This window comes from Betta splendens, chromosome 4, assembly GCF_900634795.4.
Source record: "Betta splendens chromosome 4, fBetSpl5.4, whole genome shotgun sequence".
In the NCBI taxonomy this organism is placed as follows: Eukaryota; Metazoa; Chordata; class Actinopteri; order Anabantiformes; family Osphronemidae; genus Betta; species Betta splendens.
This window is the reverse complement of record NC_040884.2, coordinates 30,568,585-30,590,575: the sequence shown is the minus strand read 5'-3', so window position 1 is coordinate 30,590,575 and position 21,991 is coordinate 30,568,585. Positions and strand designations below refer to the sequence as shown.

At 41.9% G+C, this 21,991-nt stretch overlaps 1 protein-coding gene across 3 annotated transcripts; it reads left to right on the top strand.

Annotated features, from left to right (window-relative positions):
- Nucleotides 1–3,980: 3,980 nt before the first annotated feature.
- On the top strand, nucleotides 3,981–21,614 carry kdm4aa (lysine (K)-specific demethylase 4A, genome duplicate a). Of its 3 annotated transcripts, none has more exons than XM_029147566.3 (22): nucleotides 3,981–4,113; nucleotides 5,269–5,436; nucleotides 5,701–5,876; nucleotides 5,962–6,076; nucleotides 6,225–6,418; nucleotides 6,958–7,007; nucleotides 7,125–7,228; nucleotides 7,354–7,491; nucleotides 8,618–8,763; nucleotides 9,279–9,427; nucleotides 9,748–10,133; nucleotides 10,347–10,446; nucleotides 10,570–10,754; nucleotides 11,006–11,210; nucleotides 11,320–11,396; nucleotides 15,288–15,343; nucleotides 15,930–16,038; nucleotides 16,188–16,376; nucleotides 16,569–16,739; nucleotides 16,918–17,037; nucleotides 18,908–19,000; nucleotides 19,110–21,614. In XM_029147566.3, exons 2-22 carry the CDS (start codon nucleotides 5,299–5,301, stop codon nucleotides 19,248–19,250), a joined length of 3,042 nt encoding a protein of 1,013 aa, XP_029003399.1. In that variant the 5' UTR covers nucleotides 3,981–4,113; nucleotides 5,269–5,298; the 3' UTR covers nucleotides 19,251–21,614. The 3 variants fall into 3 exon arrangements, with proteins under 3 accessions (XP_029003399.1, XP_029003400.1, XP_029003401.1); XM_029147567.3 differs by having other exon boundaries at nucleotides 3,986–4,113; nucleotides 5,273–5,436; XM_029147568.3 differs by having other exon boundaries at nucleotides 4,007–4,192.
- The last annotated feature ends 377 nt before the right edge of the window (nucleotides 21,615–21,991 follow it).

Here is a 21,991-nt window from a genome sequence, read left to right as displayed (position 1 = left end):
CTGATATGAGACAGGTGCGTAACTAGGACCGGGATGTGAAGCGGGAACTAACATAACGTGACCAGAAACGGAAGTACTAAAAATAAAACAGGAAACTGGAACCAAAACCTGACAACTAAGGTGAAACTGAAAATTCCTTCAAAATAAAACAAGAGACAAAACCCCAGATCGTGACAGTACCCCTCCCCCTAGGGCGTCTACCACGGCGCCCACGGAGGCCCCCCAAACCAGGGCGGGTGGAGCCGGTGCTCTCCAGGCCGGCGACGCTCCAGGAGAACGAGGAGGCACGGCAGTCTACGACGACAGAGGCCGCGCCATCGTCGTGGCAGGAGGGGACGTTCCCCAGGTGAGCGGCTGTGACGACGGCGGAGCCGAGGCGGACGGCATCGCAGGAGGCAGCGCCACGCAAACGGCAGGAGGTGCCGATGGCGAGGCCGCCAGACCGGACGACGAGTCCGTGTGGGAATGACCCTCAACAAGCAGTGATATGTTGGGTGTGTGAAAAATAAATGGAAATTGCGTTCTGTTAAAGGAGCGCACCAAGTGATGCCATTGTTTCATGTCTATTTTTCTGCATAGGCTAATCTAAGTTCTTGCAGTGAATGAAACATGGTTGCTCTATAGAAAAAACACAGGAATTAACTGGGCAGTCAATTGATTGGCCTTGTTTATTGTGCGTGAGGAAGAACTCTTACAGCATTTATTTTATTAATGTTGCTACAGTCTAGAAAGTGTAAACCTAAGTCAAATGTGAACCAATCATTGTTTCTTCTGTATAAGGAAAAGGTCCAAGTGGACAAGCATTCTGTGAATTAAAAAAAAATCTATGAATAAAACATTGACATTGTTGACATACTTCAAAATATTGTAATTAAACATAAAGATTGGTCTCTTATGTCAACATGAAGAGTGTAATGCAATAATTGTCTATTAATCATTGCAATAGTCACTCACATTAACACCAGTTCCTGTTATGGTGCATCACCCACAATATATTGTTGAATGCTGTAATGTTGAAATAATTCCATAAAACACCCCCTCAACTATATGAAAGACCAGGTAGTTTGAAAAAGCTTAATGTCTGCAACTGCTCTTATAGGGAATCAACAGTGCAATGAACTCATCAGTAATATGCATAGAGCTGCTGTGAGCATTGGGAGTTTGGCTTGTAAGTCAAAGTGCTACTGAGCTCAATCCCTTATCTGCTGCAGCTGCATCGTTGTCATGGGGACGGTGCTCCAAAGACAGGAACCTCCACTGATCAGCACAAAGAGCTACAGGATTTAACAAGCAAAAGACGAGGTAGCTGAAGAGCTTCCCACAGAAGTTTTACGGTTAAATGCATTATAGTCTATGGGAGGATTTCTGGAACTCTCTGTGTGCTCTCTGTGCTTTGAGGCAGATACAGACTAAAGTGTAGGTCTGAGTGCTTAACCAAGAACATCATTAGAAAGAAAAGTATGACTACGAACGAGTGAAAAAATTATGTTCAAAGAGTGAAAACTGTGGCTGTAGTGACGACTTAAAGAGAAAAATTTGTGCTCTCACACCTTAGTTGTGACATGGCGCACTCTAGCTCACGCATTACACACAAATGGAAAAGCTGAGAATTCCTCAAAAAACACCTTATGCCTAAACTGCTATAACTCAGAAAGTATTAAAGATATTAAAAAGTTGAACCAGAGATTAATAGTTGAATAGTTAAAGCTGAAACAAGACAAAGCTGAAGAGAATTTGAAAAGTCGTTTCCATTTATTTTAATGGTGTTTTTATGATACTGTAAAATATTATTATAAATTAACTATTTCTAATTAATCAGTTGAAAGATTACTGAAACTACTTGATGAGTTGAATGTATAGCTGATCAGATCTGCAAAGGTAAAGTTGCAAAGCTGAATGTGCACAAATAAAACAAAAGCAGATTTCAATTAAAAAAAAATATATTGCACATGACTACAGCCCTGTAAATACTACATCTGAATTTTGTTGAAAGACTTGTTCTATTCAGGTTTTGAACCAGTAATTCCTGCATCAGAGTCATGCTCTTCTGCGACCCAGCCACACAAGCTACTTAACTTGCTACTCAGAGGAGCAGTATACATATTACTGGAAAAACTAAAAATGTCTAATCTATAATATAGCTGAACATTGGTAATACATTAGGCATATAAGTCAATTTATCTGGGAAATACATATATTTATATTATAATGTGAATGTGCATTTTCTACTTCCGCCTCTCGAGGAGTGCAGACGTGTTTTCTCTCTGCTCCCACTCTACTTTTGCTTGCAGTGTCCTTATCCTGTCTCTTCTGAGCAACCTGATCTGCTATTCTGGAGTAACATTTTTGAACATTAAGCCAATCAGCTGGTCACTCAGCGCATTGGACAAAATGTTCTCACAAAGGAAAGAATCTCCGGGAGAACCACTCTGACCCTCTTGCCTCTTGGACTCTTGCCTCCGGCTACGTGCGGGACGTGTGGGTTTCCTGGTGCCCCGTGTGTCTGGAGCCTCTGTCCATTGAGGATGTATTTATATTTTGGACTTTGATAACAAGGCTACTCATGATTGGCTTTGGTGGTGCCCTGCTTTATCGGAAGATTGGAAAATCTGCAGCCGGCTTATTGGCGTGTCCACCTGCTGTGGAGCTACAAACGCCGATGGGGGCCATGGTTACTTGGCCGACGGAATTACACCCGAGGATGGCCCTGAGTGATGGACTGACAAGTAACATCTCAGCTCGTTCGGATGATATGCATCAGAGGATGACCCGGATGCAGGGACTGATTAGTATCATCTCAGCTCATTCGGATGCCCGGATTGCAGGACTGACTCATAAGATCTCAGCCCGTTCGAAGAAGGACAAGAGACAGAGGGATAACATCGGCAGACAGACTGAACACTTGGTGAATATGGTGACAGCCTTGTCTGACAGGCTTGAGTAGATGTCACAGGTAACCCATGGTCCCACAAAAGGCGATGAAGCCCTGAGTTCTGACCGATTGGAGTATTGATCTAGACAAATTAGTCATAGATTGTTAGAAATTATTAGAATTGGCTGTGTATTACTCTGTCCCTTCTCCCTCACCCCTCCCTTCCCGGGTCCAGTCTACCTCACCAGCTGTGCCTCTGTCTATTCTCTTTCCCTTGTTGTGGCTTCCTTCAAGGACAACTGTTGGACTGACCTGTAAACATCTACAACCACTTGTACTGTGTGCCACTGTATGTGCGTGTGTTTTGGTTTTTGAAACTTGCTTCCACTGTCTAGCTCTGGTCAAGCTGGCTGCTAATGAAATTTCCCCGCTGTGGGACTAAAAAAAGTCCATTCTATTCTATGAACATGACTCAGACAGGAATCGAACCCAGACCCCCCAGAGTCAAGAACTTAAACCATTGAGCTACAACAGCTAAAAGACAACTTGGCTGAAGAGCATCCTTCAGATGGAAAGAAATGCTTAGTGAGTTTAAGATATTTATTTTATTAAATGAAGACTTGAATGTTGCAACAGTCTACTACAAACAGGTATGGCTAAATATACCTATAAAAGAAAGATAAGGTAGTTTAAAAAAAGCTGAATGTGTACACCTGCTCTGATCAGGAATGGACAGTGTAGACACTGTGGACAGTTCAAATGGTGTCTGTAGCTTCAAGTATGTGGAAGTAGTTAAAGTTGAAACATAACAAAGCTAATAGGTAAACATGAGTGAAAAAAGCTTAATAACTTGGAAAATATGAAACACTTATTGAGAAAAGTAATAGCCCGCGTCGTCTTAAAAAGCTGCACGTTTTAATATTTGAATAGTTTCTGTAGCTTAAAGTATGCGGGACTAGTTGGATGCAGACGGAAGAACTATAATAAGGACTAGAAAAACAATACAGTGAACGCTGGAAGTATTCTCGGTCAGCGAGCAATTGCGATGCAGGCGCGTTGGCGAACAGAACGCAGTGATTGGCTGGAAGACTGAGAAGGCCCCGCCTTCTGAGTCCTATGTAAACAAACACACACTGAGCATGCGTCGTTGAAATAATGGTGGACAGTCTTCTGTACTCGGACTGATGATGATTGTATATCTACTACCTGTGATTTGAGGGGGGGGAATCAACTCTACAATTGTGAGTTAAAGTTTGACACGTTAGAGTGAGTTAGTTTTTGGAACTGCATAAGAAACTCTTAAGTTTGTGAAATCTGACGGTAAGCAACAAGCCCTGTTTGCTATTTGGTTAGCTGAGAGGGGGGCAGCTGTCAGATCCGAGTCCGCTATACACTTAGCAGTTGCTTATGCTTTGAGTAAATTAACAGCCCGTTTGACAACGCTTGCCACATTGTGTGTGTATGTAGACTACTTACTGTTTTCTAGCGACTATTATAGCAGTTTGGTTATGTTGACTACACTTTCTCTCTGAGATGCAGCGTAAATTATCTTTCAGTTAGCATGTTAGCTAGCTGGCTATATTTTTCCAAGGAGCAAGGCTGTCAGTGAGCTACGGTGGGTGACTGACGTGGCCTTCACCCAATCAGCCATGAGCATTATGAACAAACTACTGTTGTGCCCAATCACATACGGATCGCAGATCCTGCTGTGTTTTGCTCACAGTCTGTCTAAGTTTGGGCTTGCTGCTCGCTAGTTAACAGTTCGTTTTCTGTAGAAGGAGAGATGCTTCTAAAACAGGGCGACACAACGCATGTTGGGTCAACGGAGGCTTCTGTCCAGGAATTGTTGACTAGTACAGTTCTCGTTGGCCCTTGGCCAAAAAAGTGCCTGCTTTGTAAAGTTCATTGTAGTGAGTGTTGTCGTTGTATAAAATATTAAATAAACTGATTTGTCACCGCTTAAGTTTTCACCTCAAACTTTAAATATATCATTTAATGTGATTTGATTTTATAAGAGGAGCTGGTGTCAGGAATCTGCCTATAACAGGTTCGTTTAGCCCATTTACACTTTTTTACACTAAACTTGGTCTTCACTGGTCAATTTCTAGACCAAGTCTGGAAGTGGTCTAAAATATCTCTTTCTCACAAAGCTTCAATAAAACTGATTTAAACACTGAAATGGGCTTTTAAGATAGTCTAGCTGTAAAACTGTATGTCTTGCAATTGGGTTTGTATTATTTGGACTGCATAAAAAAAAGTAGTGAAATTTCCTTTTTTCACAGTAAATATGTCAGAGATAACCATCTGACATTAAAAAAACTTCCACCACTTTAATACATCCACAACTCTAGAATTGCAGTTGATGCTTTCATGATGACATTTTTATTTTCTACCAGTCAGGGTGACAGTCAAAGGACAGTGCAAAGATGAGCACAGATACAGCAACCCAGAGTGTGGCCTCCAAGATAATGACATTCACCCCTTCCAAAGAGGAGTTCAAGGACTTCTGCCAGTACATTGCATATATGGAGGCACAAGGAGCACACAGGGCTGGAATGGCAAAAGTGAGCAAAATGTGTTCTTTTTTGTCATTATAAAGTGGTTCTGATGTAAATGCCCTACTTCAGTTAATAACTACCTAAACTTACACACACAAGCTTCCATTCTGCATCATATTACTATGAGCAGACAGATTGTGGAAATAAAAGGAATTTGTCACACTGCAATTAAACCTCATAATGTGGGTAAAATTCATTCAACTGCATTACGTTGATCTTTTGGAAAGCGTGACAGCCCTAGTACACACAACCCATGCTATTCTGTGGCAGGTTATTCCACCCAAAGGCTGGAAACCCAGAAAGACATACAAGGACATAGAGGAGCTGGTGATTCCTGCTCCCATTCAGCAGGTGGTGACTGGCCAGTCTGGACTGTTCACACAGTACAACATCCAGAAGAAGCCAATGACTGTACATGAGTTCCGCAAGACCTCCAACCTGGACAAGTCAGTTTAACCAATCATATTATAAACAATACCGTGGTGATGCATGTGTATAATGTCCATTATGTCATTTCATTCTTCACTACAGGTTTTGCAAACCCCGATATGTAGATGTTGATGAACTAGAGAGGAAGTTCTGGAAGAACCTGACCTTCAACCCACCACTGTATGGGGCTGATGTTAGTGGAACACTCTATGATCCAGTAAGTGAATCGCATTATCTATTATATCTTCACTGTGACTAAACCTTTGGTGTGATGCTCACCCGCTTACCCACATAACTAAAAGCTGCCACATGTCAAGTGTCAGCGCTGTTGGTGATCTAGACTTTGCTGAACCCTTTATTTGCAGGATGTTACTGAGTGGAACATTGGCCATCTTAACACCATTCTGGACACAGTGGAAAACGACAGTGGGCTCAAAATCAAAGGAGTCAACACCCCATACCTCTATTTTGGGATGTGGAAGAGTGCTTTTGCATGGCACACAGAGGACATGGATTTGTACAGCATCAACTACCTGCACTTTGGAGAGCCCAAGTCCTGGTACAGTTACTGATGCACTGTCACATAGTGGGTTGACTCTGCTCTTTTCACATGTTTTAGAAGCATCTATTTGAACAACTTTAATGTAACAGTACAGTCAAACCATCATCACCCTAACCTTCCTTCTTTTAGGACTAAAACGTTTACCTTGGAAACGTCTTTTGGACTAGGAAGACTTCTCTTGAATTTCAGTTATTGTTTTGGACATTCCGGGCAGAATTGCTGCTCTTTTTTTGTTGTTTCGTTTGTTTTTTAATTTGCAAATTTGTGAATTCAAAGAGAATGAACGTGGAATTGAGTCCATATACATAACAAGCATCCTTATGTTTAATTAGATACACTGGATAATTTTTCCTTTGCTCATATGCTTATGTGTCCTCTGAAAGGGCTTATGTTGGTGTCTGATCATTCTCAATCTCCAATCCAATCTCAAAAACTAGAATGACAACAGATGTTTAAAAAATATCATAATTTAACTAGAGACGTGTTCAGATGCACAAACATGTAATTGGTATATTTATGCTTTTGTTGCTCCTCAGGTACGTTGTTCCACCAGAGCATGGGAAAAAACTAGAACGACTCGCAAAGGGTATGTGGTGGGGTTATTTAAAACTGAAAATAGATGTTTTGTAATTTCACATTATAGTGTCTTTAACTTGACCTAGTCAACAACACGTCACATTTATATATTCATATTTATATATAGGTTTCTTCCCTGGAAATGCTCAGAGTTGTGAGGCCTTCCTGCGCCACAAGATGACTTTAATTTCACCCTCCATTCTGAAAAAATATGGCATACCATTTGAGAAGGTAGCTATTAACCTATTTACAGCCTCATGACAGAGAAACAGCTCTCAGTTGCAGGCCTATATATACTGTATACTCTGTGTATAATGGTGAGCCCTTTTAAGGTTCTGACCATGCTTTGTGTTTAGGTCACCCAGGAGGCGGGCCAGTTCATTGTGACGTTTCCCTTTAGCTATCATGCTGGCTTCAACCATGGCTTCAATTGTGCTGAGTCTACCAACTTTGCTACTCAGCGATGGATTGATTACGGCAAACAGGCAACTCTGGTACTGTACATATTAACAGCTGTTGTAGTTCCAGGTTACCAATGCCTCTACTGTATATTAACACTCTTTTCAGAAAATATTAAAAACTTCCTAAAGTACAGTGACAACTAACAACTAACTTTTGTCATTTGTTTACTTTAACCTTAATCCTGAACCAAAAGTATAAAAACAGATTTTCAATGTTTTCACTGACTTGATATCTTATTGGCCATTTGTGAAGTTAGCAAATGTAGCAAATTTAATTAATTTTGGGATCATTCTGAACAGTGTTGTTTTCTAAACTTCAGTCTCAATCCAGACTAACAGTGTCTCTTCTACAGTGTGTTATTAATTTTATCAGCTGCATGCAGGGTTAGGGTGAAATGAATTGCACGAGCTAGTAACTAAACGCCATGAAGCTCCCTGTAGGTGCAAAATACTCAAAATCACACATTGATTTTTAATTGTGGCTTTACAGAATTATGTTTTATAAACAAACTATTGAAAAAGACCTAAAACAAAATTATGGTGCCCTTAATCCAATATTTTGTTGCATAAACTATTGAGGCAACCACTGCAATCAAACCGTTCCTGTACAGTAACTGTCATTAACACTGTGTGTGCCTCTGTGTGACTGTGACTGTGTCTGTGTGTACATGTTTTTTCTTCAACATGACCCCACCAGTCCAAAGGCTTTTTTGATGGTCAAGATGTAATTTTAGGGCTGAGGTTAGAATTGAGTTTTAGTTTGGGTTATTGCAAAGGTTAGACGTCTGCCTTCATTTGTGATGGTTAGGAGTAGGGTAAGGGGCTAGGGAAGGCATTATGTCAATGGTGAGTCCCCACGTAGATGTGAAACACGACTGTGTGTGTGTGTGTTCTAATATGGAATATAATAAGCATGATGGTGATTAGAATATAACTCTTGAGGTGTCCACATTTGGAAGGGTTGTTCCCTGTGTATGTTCAGTTGTAAGATTTTTTGCATTTAATATGTTTGTTAATATGTTAAAAAGTTAGATGCGGGGTTATTCTTTTAGAGGAGCTGTCAGAGATCCCTCATTTCCCCGGGACACCATGAGTGTCTGCAAGGAATGACCTCAAAGTATCTTTTCATATTGTTCCAAGTTTCTAATCTTTGTTACAGTGTTCGTGTCGGCAGGACATGGTAAAGATTTCCATGGATGTATTTGTGCGCAAGTTCCAGCCTGATCGTTACAAGTTATGGAAATCTGGAAAGGACAATGCCCCCATCGACCACACCAAGCCCACACCAGAGGCAGGGGCATTTCAGTAAGCAGACAAGACAGAACAGTTAAACTGTAGTCCATGTGAGGCTAAATGTGAAGAGCCAACTCTCCTTGTTGAGGACGGTCTGATCTTAAATGTTTTTGTCCTGTGGATGTTATGGAAAGGAGGGGGGGCTATCATTCATTGATAATGTCTTATAAGATGGGTCATCCCAGAAGGAAATATTTCAGTTATAAATCCTTAGTAGCACATGTGTGATGTTGATCTTATGGTATAATCACCTCGTTATGAATCAGCCTTCCCTGACAGTCTGTGGTCTTCATTAACTTTGTTTCACTGCTGAGTTGCAAATGCTGTGAGTCTCAAGTAGGTTGATATCTATCTTTAAAAATGCTGGACATTTTATCTTTATGTCATTGGCTAAGTTAAAGCATGTACAACTCAGAATTGATGCGCTGATCTCACTAGTCCATAGGACATTTTGTACATTTTATTAAGTGATGGACATGGCTGAACAGAGACCAGTACTTTTTGTTCTCTTTTCTCCCTTGCAATAGTTCCAAGCCACAGACTGGGACAAAGCATCAGCTTGAAGCTATTGAAGACATACAAAGTGATCAGACCCCGCAGGAGACTGAACAGGTGGAGCAGAAGAAGGCCAAGTTGTCGCACAAGGAGCCTCCAGCTAAAAGTCCCATTATTTTAGGTAAAGCTACACAGCACCACTTTAGGACCAATTACAGATTACTGAAAGCTGATCTTGACTTACTGGCCTCCAGTAATGTAAGTATAATATATTAAATGGAATTTGTAAACCTGATGCCCCTTTAAAGCATCTTACAGGCGCAGAGTGAATGCATTAGACACTGCTGGCCAATTACGTTAAATGGGGGTCCAGTTATGTACAGTGTAGTAAAATCTTCTGTCATGACACGGACTTTGTGCCTTTTGCACAAGTTTAGGACAAGCTAGTTATCGCTGCAGTTGTTAAATACAATGTGTATTGTTTTTGTAACATTCTTGCAGAGACAGTTAAAGTAACACCTAAGAAAGAGAAAGATGTCAAGCCACAGACTAAATCTCAGTCCAGAGCCAACAAGAAAACATCAAACAGACGAAGCCCATCCAAAAAAGACAAGAACGGCCTGGCATCTGCAGATGTCCTTCCTCCTGAGCCCACTGGCCAGGCGGTAGTTGTGTGCTCTAAGGAAGGAGGCACCCAGGATCCTCAGCTAGGCACCAGCTGCAGCCCCGCACACCAACAGTTTCAGAGGACCTTGAGTCCTGCAGACGTCCTGCACGTCCACAGCTATGCAAAAGGAGACTATGGAGAAGGAGAAGCCCCGCCCAAGGAGAAGAGTGACAACAGTGACAACAGTGACAATGAGGCTGAGAGTGATAGCAGCAAAGCAGTGAGTGGACAATACACACAGCTCGTACTGTACGCTATGTTTGTTTACCTTCCAAAGCGTATACAGTACATGAAGAATCCAGTGCAACAAGATTCCCAGAAGAGAAATTGCTGAACTGTGTAATCGTCACACTGTAAAATAAATGATCTATGTTGAGCAGAAGGCTGTTGTGGTCCTCCTGTATAGACAGCTAACTAAGGGTGCTCTCTCCAGCTCTTGGCAGAGGAAGAGGCTGTAGCTGGAGCACCAGGGACTGATCTGGGCCAGCTGCCGGGTCACCATCCACTCATAAAAGATGGCATGAGTGATGAAGGTCAGTCCCTTAAGAAATGACAACACAAACGGAGCACAGTACTCCACCTTTTAACATTGATATAGTAGCCCCACTCACAGACACAGTGAGGGAGACACACAATTGTCAAATGTATTTTAACAGAGGCTTCAGAGGAACCAAACCCAGGAGAGAAGGGGGGACTGGAGGGGGAGAGCTGGGCTAAAACTCTGGTTCACTTATGGCAGAGCAGACCTCCCAACCTCAAAAAAGAAAAGGAGTATAACCTACGTGTAGGCTCCAAACCTCCATACTGCTCTATCTGCTTGCTGTTTCACACTTACCAGCAGGTAAAACGCACCAGCCTGTACCACTCACACAGACACGGCAGCTGTTTCCATTACAGATTACGTTTACACTATAGATGTTACATATATTTCTCATATTCTGTCATAAACGCGTGATTGATCAAAGTGTGCAGGTTTTTGGTTTTTTTAGTCCTTTTGCTACATATTAGGCCAGTAAGCAGTGAACTGAGCAACGCATCAGGTTGTTATAGTTGGTTGAAAGCTTCATATGTCTCTGCTTTCCTTGCTATCAGACTGAATGTTCGATCAGCGTAGACAGTCCTGTGATGGTGGCTGGGGGGCGGATGCGGACAAAGCCTCTGATTCCAGAGATGTGTTTCACAACCACCACGGAGGAGGATTCCGAGCATGAGGGGCAATGTGTGACACCATATCTGGAGGATGATGGAACCAGCCTCCTTATTAGCTGCACTCAGTGCAGTGTGCGGGTTCACACTAGTTAGTACACAAACAGTTACATTCAGGGAGCTGGTTATAAACATCTAATGTTGTTTTGTGGAAATTGTCTACTTTGTTTTAGATACTTACATACATTCCTGTGTTGCAGGCTGTTATGGTGTGGACCCAGCCAGTGTGAGCAAGGACTGGAAGTGTGCTCGCTGCAAGGCCAATGCCATGACAGAGGTCAGTGGCTGTTTAGCTGGAGCCCTCCTGCTAGTTTGGTCAACCATTTATTTCTATTATTTCTTTGTACTGGAATTTATTTTAATTGTACAAATTCATATACAGCCATGTGAAAAAATTAGGACACCCTTTTAAAAGCATGTGTATTTTGTCACATTTTTGTAATATGTTTGTTATATTTCGATTTTAATAATACAGAGAGATTAAAGTAATATAACTAAGCAATTAAAACTGAAGAAAGGTTTTTTCAAAGTCTTCTGTAAATGAAATTTTACAAAACTGCCTATTCCTACTGAGAAAAAATATAGGACACCCTATCCCCTAATAACTGGTGTTACCGCCTTAGGCTGATATAACTGCAGTGAGACGTTTCTTGTAGCAATCTATCAGTCTCTGACCTTGGTCTGGGGAAATATAACCCAACTCCTCATGCAGTATTTTTCAGCTGTGAGATATTTGAGGGGTTTCTTGCATGTACAGCTCTGTTCAAGTCACCCCACAACATCTCAATAGGATTCAGATTTGGACGATGACTCTGACATTTCTTTGTTTTCAGCCAGTCCTTGGTTGTGTTACTAGTATGTTTTGGGTCATTGTCATGTTGCATGGTCAAGTTCTGTTAGCTTCTGTCAGCTGTAATTTCCTAACAGATGGTCTTCAAGCACCTTCTGATACACAATAGACTTCATGGTGGATTCTATGATGGTGAGCTGACCAGGTCCTGCTGCAGCAAAACAGCCCCAAACCATGACACTTCTATGAGGTTCTTTTTCCTGGAATCCTGTGTTTGATTTACGCAAAACATGCTGCCTGCTGTCCATATAATTCAATTTTGGACTCATCTGTAGAAAGAATGTTGTTCCAGAAGTCCTGGTCTTTGTCCACATTCTCTCTGGCAAATGTCAATCTGGCCATGATGTTTCTCTTAGAGAGCAAAGATTTCCTCCTTGCACACCTCCCATGCAGGTTAAACTTGTGCAGTCTCTTTCTTATCAGAAAGGCGTGCACTTTTACATCAACAGTAGCCAGTACCTGCTGTAGTTCCTGAAACAGCGTTTTAGGGGTTTTGGGGACCTCTTTCTGCATCTTCAGCTCTTGGGGTGAACTTGCTGGGGCGACCAGACCTGGGCATGTTGGCAGTTGTTTTGAAAGCCCTCCACTTGTAGACTATCTTCCGGACAGTGAAATGTCTGATTTCAAAATCTTTAGAGATCTTTAGAGATTTTAAATCCCTTACCAGAATAATAGGATGCTACATTTTTTTTCTGAAGGCCTCTGACTGATCTTTTGCTCTCGCCATGGTGCTTACTCTCACTTTAACAGTCAGGAGCACACCAAACTAAATGTTTGATAGGGCAAGCCTCATTCAAAATGCTAAGTAACAGTCTACCAATTATGTGCACCTGGTGTGATTTACCTGTATGTGAGTTCAGCCATTTTAAGAGGAAATACATGTGAGGGTATATGTAAGTATATATATACCACTCTATTCTCACCCTCCGCGGGTGGTTTCATCCACTTTCCAAGCTCGGGTCCTCTACCATAGGCCAGGGAGCTTGAGGGTTCTGCGCAGTATCCTTGCTGTTCCTAGGACTGCACTTTTCTGGACTGAGATGTCGGATGTTTTTCCAGGGATCTGTTGTAGCCACTCCTCTATTTGGGGGTCACTGCCCCCAGTGCTCCAATCACCACAGGCACCACTGTGGCCTTCACCTTCCAAGCCTTCTCCAGTTCTTCTCTGAGCCCTTGGTATTTCTCTAGTTTCTCATGTTCCTTTTTCCTGATGTTGCCCTCGCTTGGTATTGCCACATCCACCACCACTGCTTTCCTCTGTTCTTTGTCCACCACCACAATGTCTGGTTGGTTCGCCATTACCATTCTGTCTGTCTGTATCTGGAAGTCCCACAGGATCTTAGCTCTGTCATTCTCAACCACCTTTGGAGGTGTGTCCCATTTGCACTTTGGGACTTCCAGCCTGTACTCATCATAGATGTTCCCGTACACGATACCAGCCACTTGGTTATGGCATTCAATTTATGCCCTACCTGCTAGCATCTTGCATCCCGCTGCTATGTGCTGGATTGTTTCAGGGGCATCTTTGCACAGCCTGCACCTGGTGTCCTGCCTGTTGTGGTAGATCCCAGCCTCTATTGATCTGGTACTCTGCACCTGTGCTGCTAGGATCCATGCTGTCTTTCAGTCCAGCTCTGTCCAGCCACTATCAGCCACTTCTTCTATCTGATTGGCGTACAATCTCAGGGTGCTGGATTTGGGGTGAAACCCTTCATGCATTGTAAGAAGCTTCCTTGTCTTAATGACAGTGAATTCAATCTCCTCTTTCAGCCAGCTTATTATGCCAACGAGGTACCTGACGACTGGGAGGGATTGTTCTCCCCATTCAGCTGACTTCTCAGGACTTGCCTTACCCTTTGTACATGTAGGTACTTAGTGGTTACCATTTGCCTTTGGGATTCTAAGGTATTTGTAGCTATCCTCCACATCTGCTAATGATTGTGTTATGGCTGAACTTGGCTGCTATGATGCCTGACAGAGGAGCTTCCATGTTGTGCAGAGGAGATTATTGGGCGATAGTTGGATGGGACCGCTTCCTTCTGGGGGTCCTTTAGAAGCAGGACTGTTCAGCCTTCCGTTAACTACTCAGAGTGCGTTCCATCCACTAGGAGCTTGTTCATCTGTGCCGCCAGGTGCTCATGGAGTGAGGCTAGCTTCTTCAGCTAGTAGGAATGAATCATGTCATGGCCGTCCAGTTTGTCATAGTTCTTCTCTTGGATATCTGCCATTGTGATGGTTACTGGTTGGTTGTTGTTGTTGTTACTTGTTCTTGTTCTCCTTTCGTGTTAATACCCTGCCACTGTGAGTACATCTTGGATGGCTCAGTGGAGAACATCCTGTTTATTCTCTGGTGTATCTCTTTAGCTGGGTAGCCAGGGCTGAGAGTCTTTGCTTGACAGTCTCCAAGGCCTCCTAGGTAGGTTGTACTTCTTTGTCATGCCTTTCTGTAGTTCTGATAGTTGGCTAACCTCTTTCCTTGTTTCCTTGATCTGAACTTCGAACCGCCGTTTCCATGAGGGATACTGCATCTTATGGCTTGTGTTGATCTTTTAGCCAAGAACCTTAAGGATCACAGTTGCTGTGTTTTATATGAGCTAATTGGTCTCAGTGATGGTCATGGTTGGTATCATTTGTAGTGCTGTATTGATGTCTTCTAGCAGACTTTCAGAAGCTGCTGGGTTGTTGGGTCCAATAGTTCCCTGTTCTCATCTGTTATCCATGAAGGAAAAAAAAAAAAAAAAACTTCAAACAGACTTAAGAAGTCAGGACCAGCCAAAATGTCCTCACTTTGTCAAAATGTACTCATTTTGGTAGGAAAAATGTTTTATTAATGTAATTCAGTTTAATTAAGTGAAATCACTAATCATTTTATCCCCATTGATGGCTCCTATACATCGTTTTGATTATCTTTTAACTGAAGCCTGTGTTGTTTTCAGGGGTATTAATAATTTCAGGCTGCAGGATACAGATTGACTGTAGAGTTTGATGGCCACCAGTAGGCTGGGTCTCCAGCGGTGTTCTGTGGAGCGCTTACAGTAATGCTGATCCTCTGACTGTGGGAACAATAAATACAATAAATGGTTTTGAGCCACTTAGTACATGTAATACATGTAGCCATCTTGTCTGTCTGTACCAAACTAATATTTTTTAGTAAATTTGTTGTAAATATACAATCTAGCCATGAACTTAGGACTCATTAAGAATTGACAAAATTGGTTGAGCTGTACGATCAGGCTGGATATGAAGGAACTACTTAAAAGGAGTGAAGGCAGTTTACCAAAGCAAATAATTGACTGTGGTGGTGTTTGTTTTTTCCAGAATTGTTGTTTGTGTTCTTTGAGAGGCGGCGCCTTGCAAAAAGCCAACAACAAGAAGTAAGTCAACAGTTTCGAACACTTTGACAATGGATCCATTATTGCCTAATACGTGCACAGTTTCAAGTGATGACAGTTTCATAATTCAAAAAACTTTAGACAGAGAGAAAGGGAACCACCAACATTTACGCAAATACACATTTTTAGTTGCACTGGTCATCAGGACCTGGGTTCTGCCTTTCTGTGTTCTCCCTGTGTCTATGGGCTCTCTGTGGGTAATGTAGCTGCCTCCCACAGTCCAGACACATGCAGTTGGGTTTACTGGACACTAGAAATTGCCTGTAGGTGAGTGTGCACGGCTTTCGGTGGACCGGTGACCTGTGTGGGGTTTGTTCCACCTCTTGCCTAAATGACAACTTGGAGTCAGGTGGTCTGTGATGAGTAAATGACTGTCTTAGTTCTACTGTATGTATAAGAATTAGTGATGGAATGTGATTATTAGTTCATAATTAGCTGTATTGTAGATGTGCAGTCTTCAGCTCAGACATTCCACATTAATGAGCGGTACTTAAAAATGTGGGTCATGTCTATGTTCGGACCAAAGTAGTTTAACACAGAGCTCACTGCTGCATTGTTTGTTCTGTAGATGGGTGCATGTGCTGTGTGCTGTAGCCGTGCTCGAAGCACGCTTTGTCAGTATCACTGACAGGAGTCCTGTGGATCTGAGTGGAATTCCCCTGCAGAGGTTTAAATTGGTGAGTCTAAGTAAGATGTCAGTTAGGTTTTCTTAAACAGTAAAGGGGTCTTCCGCTAACAGCAGCAAGCGGGGGGAAACAGTAGAATCCCCTGTAAAACTTCAGCCTTATACATTTTTTAAAATAAATTTTTCTTCCTAACACATCAGAAATGTTACTACTGTAAGAAGCGAATGAAGAAGGCGTCGGGCTGCTGTGTGCAGTGCTCTCATGGCCGCTGCCCCACCGCCTACCACCCCACTTGTGCGCAAGCAGCTGGAGTACTCATGCAACCAGACGACTGGCCCTTTGTGGTCCACGTTACATGCTGTCGGCACAAAGGCCCTGCTCAGATTGAGGTAGTATGAATAAAAGCTTGTAAGAATAATTTGCAGTAATGATTAAAGCTGGCACCCCTATCACTTATTGGCAGCTGTTCCAGCTGTTTACTGTTGCAACACACATCTGCTGCCATGGTGCAGTAAGCTGCACATGTCTGTACAGCCCTACTAATATATTGTGAACAGTAAAGTGAGGCCTGTGTCCTACAGCGCAATAAGGCAACCATGCATGAGCTGACTGTGGGACAAAAAGTCATATGCAAGCACAAGAATGGCCGCTACTACCAATGTGACGTGGTGCAGCTTTCTAAGGAGACGTTCTATGAAGTCAATTTTGATGATGGGTCCTTCAGTGACAACCTGTTTCCTGAAGACATTGTGGTAAGTTTAATAGCTTCAACTTAACCGGGGTAGTTCTGAGTTCCATAATGAATAATTTATAGTGATAAAATGTTCTGTTTCAACACAGGGTTCATTATATGTATATGTGTAAAAAAAATGAAAATGGACTTTGTCTACTTCAGTCTCGGACATCTGCCTTGTGCAATTTGTCTGTTAGAGTCAAGACTGTGCTCAGCTTGGACCTCCATCCCAGGGTGATGTGGTTCAGGTGCGATGGACAGATGGCCTTGTGTATGGTGCCAAATTTGTGGCAGCTCATGTCATTCAGATGTACCTGGTATGTATGAGACATGGTCTGTGTTATTACACTTCATTAACAATAACCTATTATAAAGTCATGTCTGGTTTCTAGGATTTCCCTAACTCTATTTTTATCCTTACAATGTTTGCTGAATATACAATTAATTACATTAGACCCATTTTTATTGACATCTTACAAGAAAATGCAGTGTAATCTAGTCAGAAGTGCAATAGTAGATAATCAAAATCATTTCTACATGTATAGTGAGGGAAAAAATTATTTAAACCTCAGCTGATTTGTAAGTTTGCCCACTAACAAAGAAATAATCAGTCTATAATTTCTATGGTAGGTTTATTTGAACAGTGAGAGATAACAATGACAAAAAATCCAGAAAAATGCATTTTAAAAAAAAGTTATAAATTAATTTGAATTTCCATGAAGGAAATAAGTATTTGATCCCTTTGAAAAACATGCTTTAGTACTTGGTGGCAAAACGTTTGTTGGCAATGACAGAGGTCAGCCATTTCTTTTAGTTGGCCATAAGGTTTGCTCACATCTCAGGGGGGATTTTGGCCCACTCCTCTTTGCTGATCCTCTCCAAGTCATTAATGTTTCGTGGCTGATGTTTGGCAACTTGAACCTTTAGCTGCCTCCACAGATTTTCTATGGGATTCAGGTCTGGAGACTGACTAGGCCACTCCATGACCTTAATATGCTTCTTCTTGAGCCAATCCTTTGTTGCCTTGGCCATATGTTTTGGATCATTGTCATGCTGAAATACCCAACCAGGACCCATTTTCAGTGCCCTGACTGAGGGAAGGAGGTTCTCACCCAACATTTGATGGTACATGGCCTCATCCATCCTCTCTTTGATGCGGTGCAATTGTCCTGTTCTCTTGGCAGAAAAACACCCCCAAAGCATAATGTTTCCACCTCCATATTTTATTCGGTGGGGACGGTGTTTTTGGTGTCATAGTCAGCATTCCTCCTCCTCCAAACACGGCAAGTTGAGTTGATGCCAAAGAGCTCGATTTTGGTCTCATCTGACCACAACACTTTCACCCAGTCTTTCTCTGAATCAGTCAGATGTTCAGTGGCAAACTTCAAATGGGCCTGTAGATGGGCTTTCTTGAGCAGGGGGAACTTGCGGGCACAGTAGGATTTGTGTGTGTTACCAACTGTTTTTTTGGTGAATATGGTCCCAGCTGCCTTGAGATCATTGACAAATTCCTCCCGAGTAGTTCTGGGCTTATTCCTGACCGTTCTCATTATCATTGAAACTCAACGATGTGAGATCTTGCATGGAGCTCCAGACCGAGGGAGATTGGCAGTTAATTTAAGTTTCTTCCATTTGCGAATAATTGCACCAACTGTTGTCACCTTCTCACCGAGCTGCTTGGCGATGGTCTTGTAGCCCATTCCAGCCTTGTGTAGGTCCACAATCTTGTCCCTGACATCCTTGGAACATCCTTTGGTCTTGGCTGAGAGGGCTGCCAATGTCAGCTCGTTACTTGTAAAAGATCCACCTGGGAGCTAGAGATCTTGCTGACAGATAGGGGATCAAATACTTATTTCCTTCATGGAAATGCAAATTAATTTATAACTTTTTTTTAAAATGCATTTTTCTGGAATTTTTTGTTATTGTTGTGTCTCTCACTGTTCAAATAACCCTAACATAGAAATTATAAACTGATCATTTCTTTGATAGTGGGCAAACTTACAAAATCAGCTGGGGTTCAAATAATTTTTTCCGTCACTGTAGTTGTTGGATGGGCTGAGATGTAGTTAGTCATCCACTGTTCATCATACATGATGTGATGTCTTTTTTTTATACACCTTAGTTTTTGTTTGCTTAACATTTACATTCAAGGCACAATAAGCGAGGTAAGATCATATGGTTGTACAGGTGGAATTTGAGGATGGATCGCAGCTAACAACCAAGAGAGATGATGTCTACTCTCTGGATGAGGAGCTCCCCAAGAGAGTGAAGTCAAGACTGGTGAGTGCAATCTGGCTTCTCTATAATCCTCTGTGAATGCGGAGGTGGAGAAGGTGGTGGTGCTGTCAAACAGTCTTTGCTGTCAAATAGTCTCTGCTTTTCTCTCCAGTCAAAAGCCTCTGACATGAGATTTGATGGCATCTTTGAGGAAAAGGAGATCATCCAGGAGTCAAAGAGACAGAGAGTAATCAACTCGCGCTACAGGGGGGACTACGTGGAGCCTGCCATCTACAGAGCCATCATGGAGTAGTCCTGTGTGCTCAGCCACATACCACCAGCAATGACATCCTCTAACTCTGCAGCTAGCCACTGGGAGAGTAGCTCCATACCACTTCCATGCCTGAGCACTGGACTTTGTCTGACTCCAGTCAGCTAGTCTCCAGCCTTTGCTGTGTGTCACAGTAGGAAGAATAGAAAAGTGGCACTTGTATAATACAGTAGTATGTTGAAAGTGAAAAGGAAAACTGGACTGGTCTTTACTTCAATCATCTGTAGTGTTGACAGGAAGTTTAAAGGATCATCATTTGACTTCTTCCCTGCTGCCATCAGTGCCTATAATACAGATCCCAACAAATATATAAGCTTCATTTGTATGTATTTGTAACCACGCTTGGCATTTGGACAGTTGGTCTGAGGCAGAGGCCTACACTTACAGTAGGCCTACACAAATATATAAGCAGATTATCAAAAATAGTCATGTCACTGATGTCACTTGTTTCTTTATTTAGGTTCAGATGTGTACGTCTTTTTCTTTCTCAGACGTTGTGGCCTTGATCAATATACTGTCCAGCTGAAGCACCCTTCTGGGTGACCGTCTTGTCTGATGTCATCCACTTGCTCACACTGGTCGTCCTGCTCACAGTTTGAACTTTTCCGACTCGAGTAGGAAGGACAGACGTTAGTATTGACTGAAGCTACAACCATAGGGACCCCAGCTCTGGACAGCATAGGCAAGGTGCACGTCTCAAACCTCTGGACAAGTTAGATGTCTAAGTTAGGCTTTGCTGACTGGCAAAGCTTTGTTTGATGCTCTGGGAAGCAGACTCATTCATTGGTTGTTGTTAGGCTCATTTGGCTGCATCGACTCTGATGCACTGTATCTCTTGTCTGAAGCCAACACTAGTGCACCACACCAACCTTTATTAGGTTGGTGTCCATCACAAAGGGTGCCAGCGAGGGTCCAGTAGCAGAGCTCCAGGCTTCATTCAGATCGCTCACCAACTAAATGTGTAGTTCTACATAGAGAACTTCTGTGGAACTACCTCGTACCGAGTGGTAGCAGCTGATGTCCTTTGTGTTTGAACTAACACTGTAGCCATTTCTAGAAGCATTGTAATGACAGATTATTTTTAATAACCAACACACAATTCTTCAAATCCTACCCAGGGTATGATCTCTGAAGATTGCCTTTATTGGTGCAGCTACAATACTGGAGTTTTGTACTAATGTAGTACAGAAGGTTTTTGATATGTTACTTTGAAAGACTTTTAAAGATTTGTATATTTTTAAGAGTTTTGCAGATGCTCCTAATTTTGTGCAGAAAACTAAGACAGGTCATCCTGTAAGACCTTCATTTACTCATCTAATCTCAAGAAAACAGCAGCAGCTGCTGTGGTGCCACAGTGGAAACTCAATTACGACTTTAGGAAAGGAAATACTGAGTTGATGTTGTCTTCAATCTAAATTGAAGCTTGTATGTGAATATGTACAGCTTTGGAATAAATAGCAAGCAGACATCAGTTGGAATATTTGTGTCATACAAATTTGTTATTTTAAAGAATGTGCTCTGGCTTTTAAAAACATTTTTGGGGTAAAGAATGCTCTAGTACATCAGATCTCAGCATTTCACTCAAAATGATATGAAGGGATCGATTTACTCTTAACTTTGCTCGTGTCCAACTGTAACTAGCAACTGCATTCCTTTCTATTCAAGCGAGTAAATGGAAAATGGGTTTCACACATAGACTATTTATTGGTGCTTTAGGAGAGTAAGCTGGGATGGCAATGGTTCTGTTTTTATTTATTTATTTTCTTTTAACAAATAAATTATGAATGCTGCATCTCCAGTCCTCATGTATTTCTACCCAATTTGTGAGGGCATTTGAATAGGCTGTGCTGCCATTACTAATTAGTTCTTGCTTTATTTGTATAATGTTAACTGTACATTTCTAAGATGTCTTACAGATTGTTCTCCCTTCCCTCTTGATCACTGATCACTGATCACTTTGCACTGGATAGTGGGACACGGTGATAATATCATTCGTTGCCTGTTAACTTGTAGAGGAGTGGAGTTAGTTTTCTTGTTAGTCGTCACTGGTTTCATCACCTTCTACATCACCTTGTTTCATCAGTCCAGCGGGGAGGAGGAATTTCTAGGAGGGTTTGTAAAATGTAAAACTTCCATTTTGTTGTGTATTGTAATGCATATTTTGTGTGTATTTTCACAGGAGCTGTGAAGTGTAAATGTCATGTCCATATTCAACATGTTGATCCAGAGACAAACTGTCTGGACAAACTGTCTTGTGTTACTGCTTCTGAAAAGAAAGAACTAGATTACAGTTCAAGAATTTTGTAAAAAGACTTTGTTTCAGTAAAAACATTTGCTTTAGCATCATCTGTTGGTTTGCTGCTGTGTCCCTTTCTCATTCAGCCTTTAGGAAGCTGTTGTGAGTTCTACCCATGTGAGCTCCACGCAGGATTGGATCCTTGAAGTTGGTACTGCTCCCCATATGGCTGAGGCCACTTTTTGTTTCTTGTCTTGCTGTTAGCTGGACCCGGTTACGATGTCCCACTGTTACTGTAGCAGTCAGCAGCATGTCTATGCCACCAATGAAACAGATCTCTGTGCTTTATATGGTCACTCTTGAACTCTTCACTGATAAAAATAAATTAACTATACAAACTAAAATATAATAAAAATTATGGTAACTAATTGCATCAAAACTTTATGTAGCTTATACAACACTTTTCTTTGTATTAAGTACTTAATTT

Bases quoted from the DNA above. Each gene is read 5' to 3' on its own strand.
- kdm4aa (XM_029147566.3), top strand. From the start codon at position 5,299: ATGAGCACAGATACAGCAACCCAGAGTGTGGCCTCCAAGATAATGACA. The intron at 10,447-10,569 runs GTCAGTCCCTTA...GTATTTTAACAG, and splicing joins AGATGGCATGAGTGATGAAG to AGGCTTCAGAGGAACCAAAC. The intron at 16,740-16,917 runs GTAAGTTTAATA...TTTGTCTGTTAG, and splicing joins TGTTTCCTGAAGACATTGTG to AGTCAAGACTGTGCTCAGCT.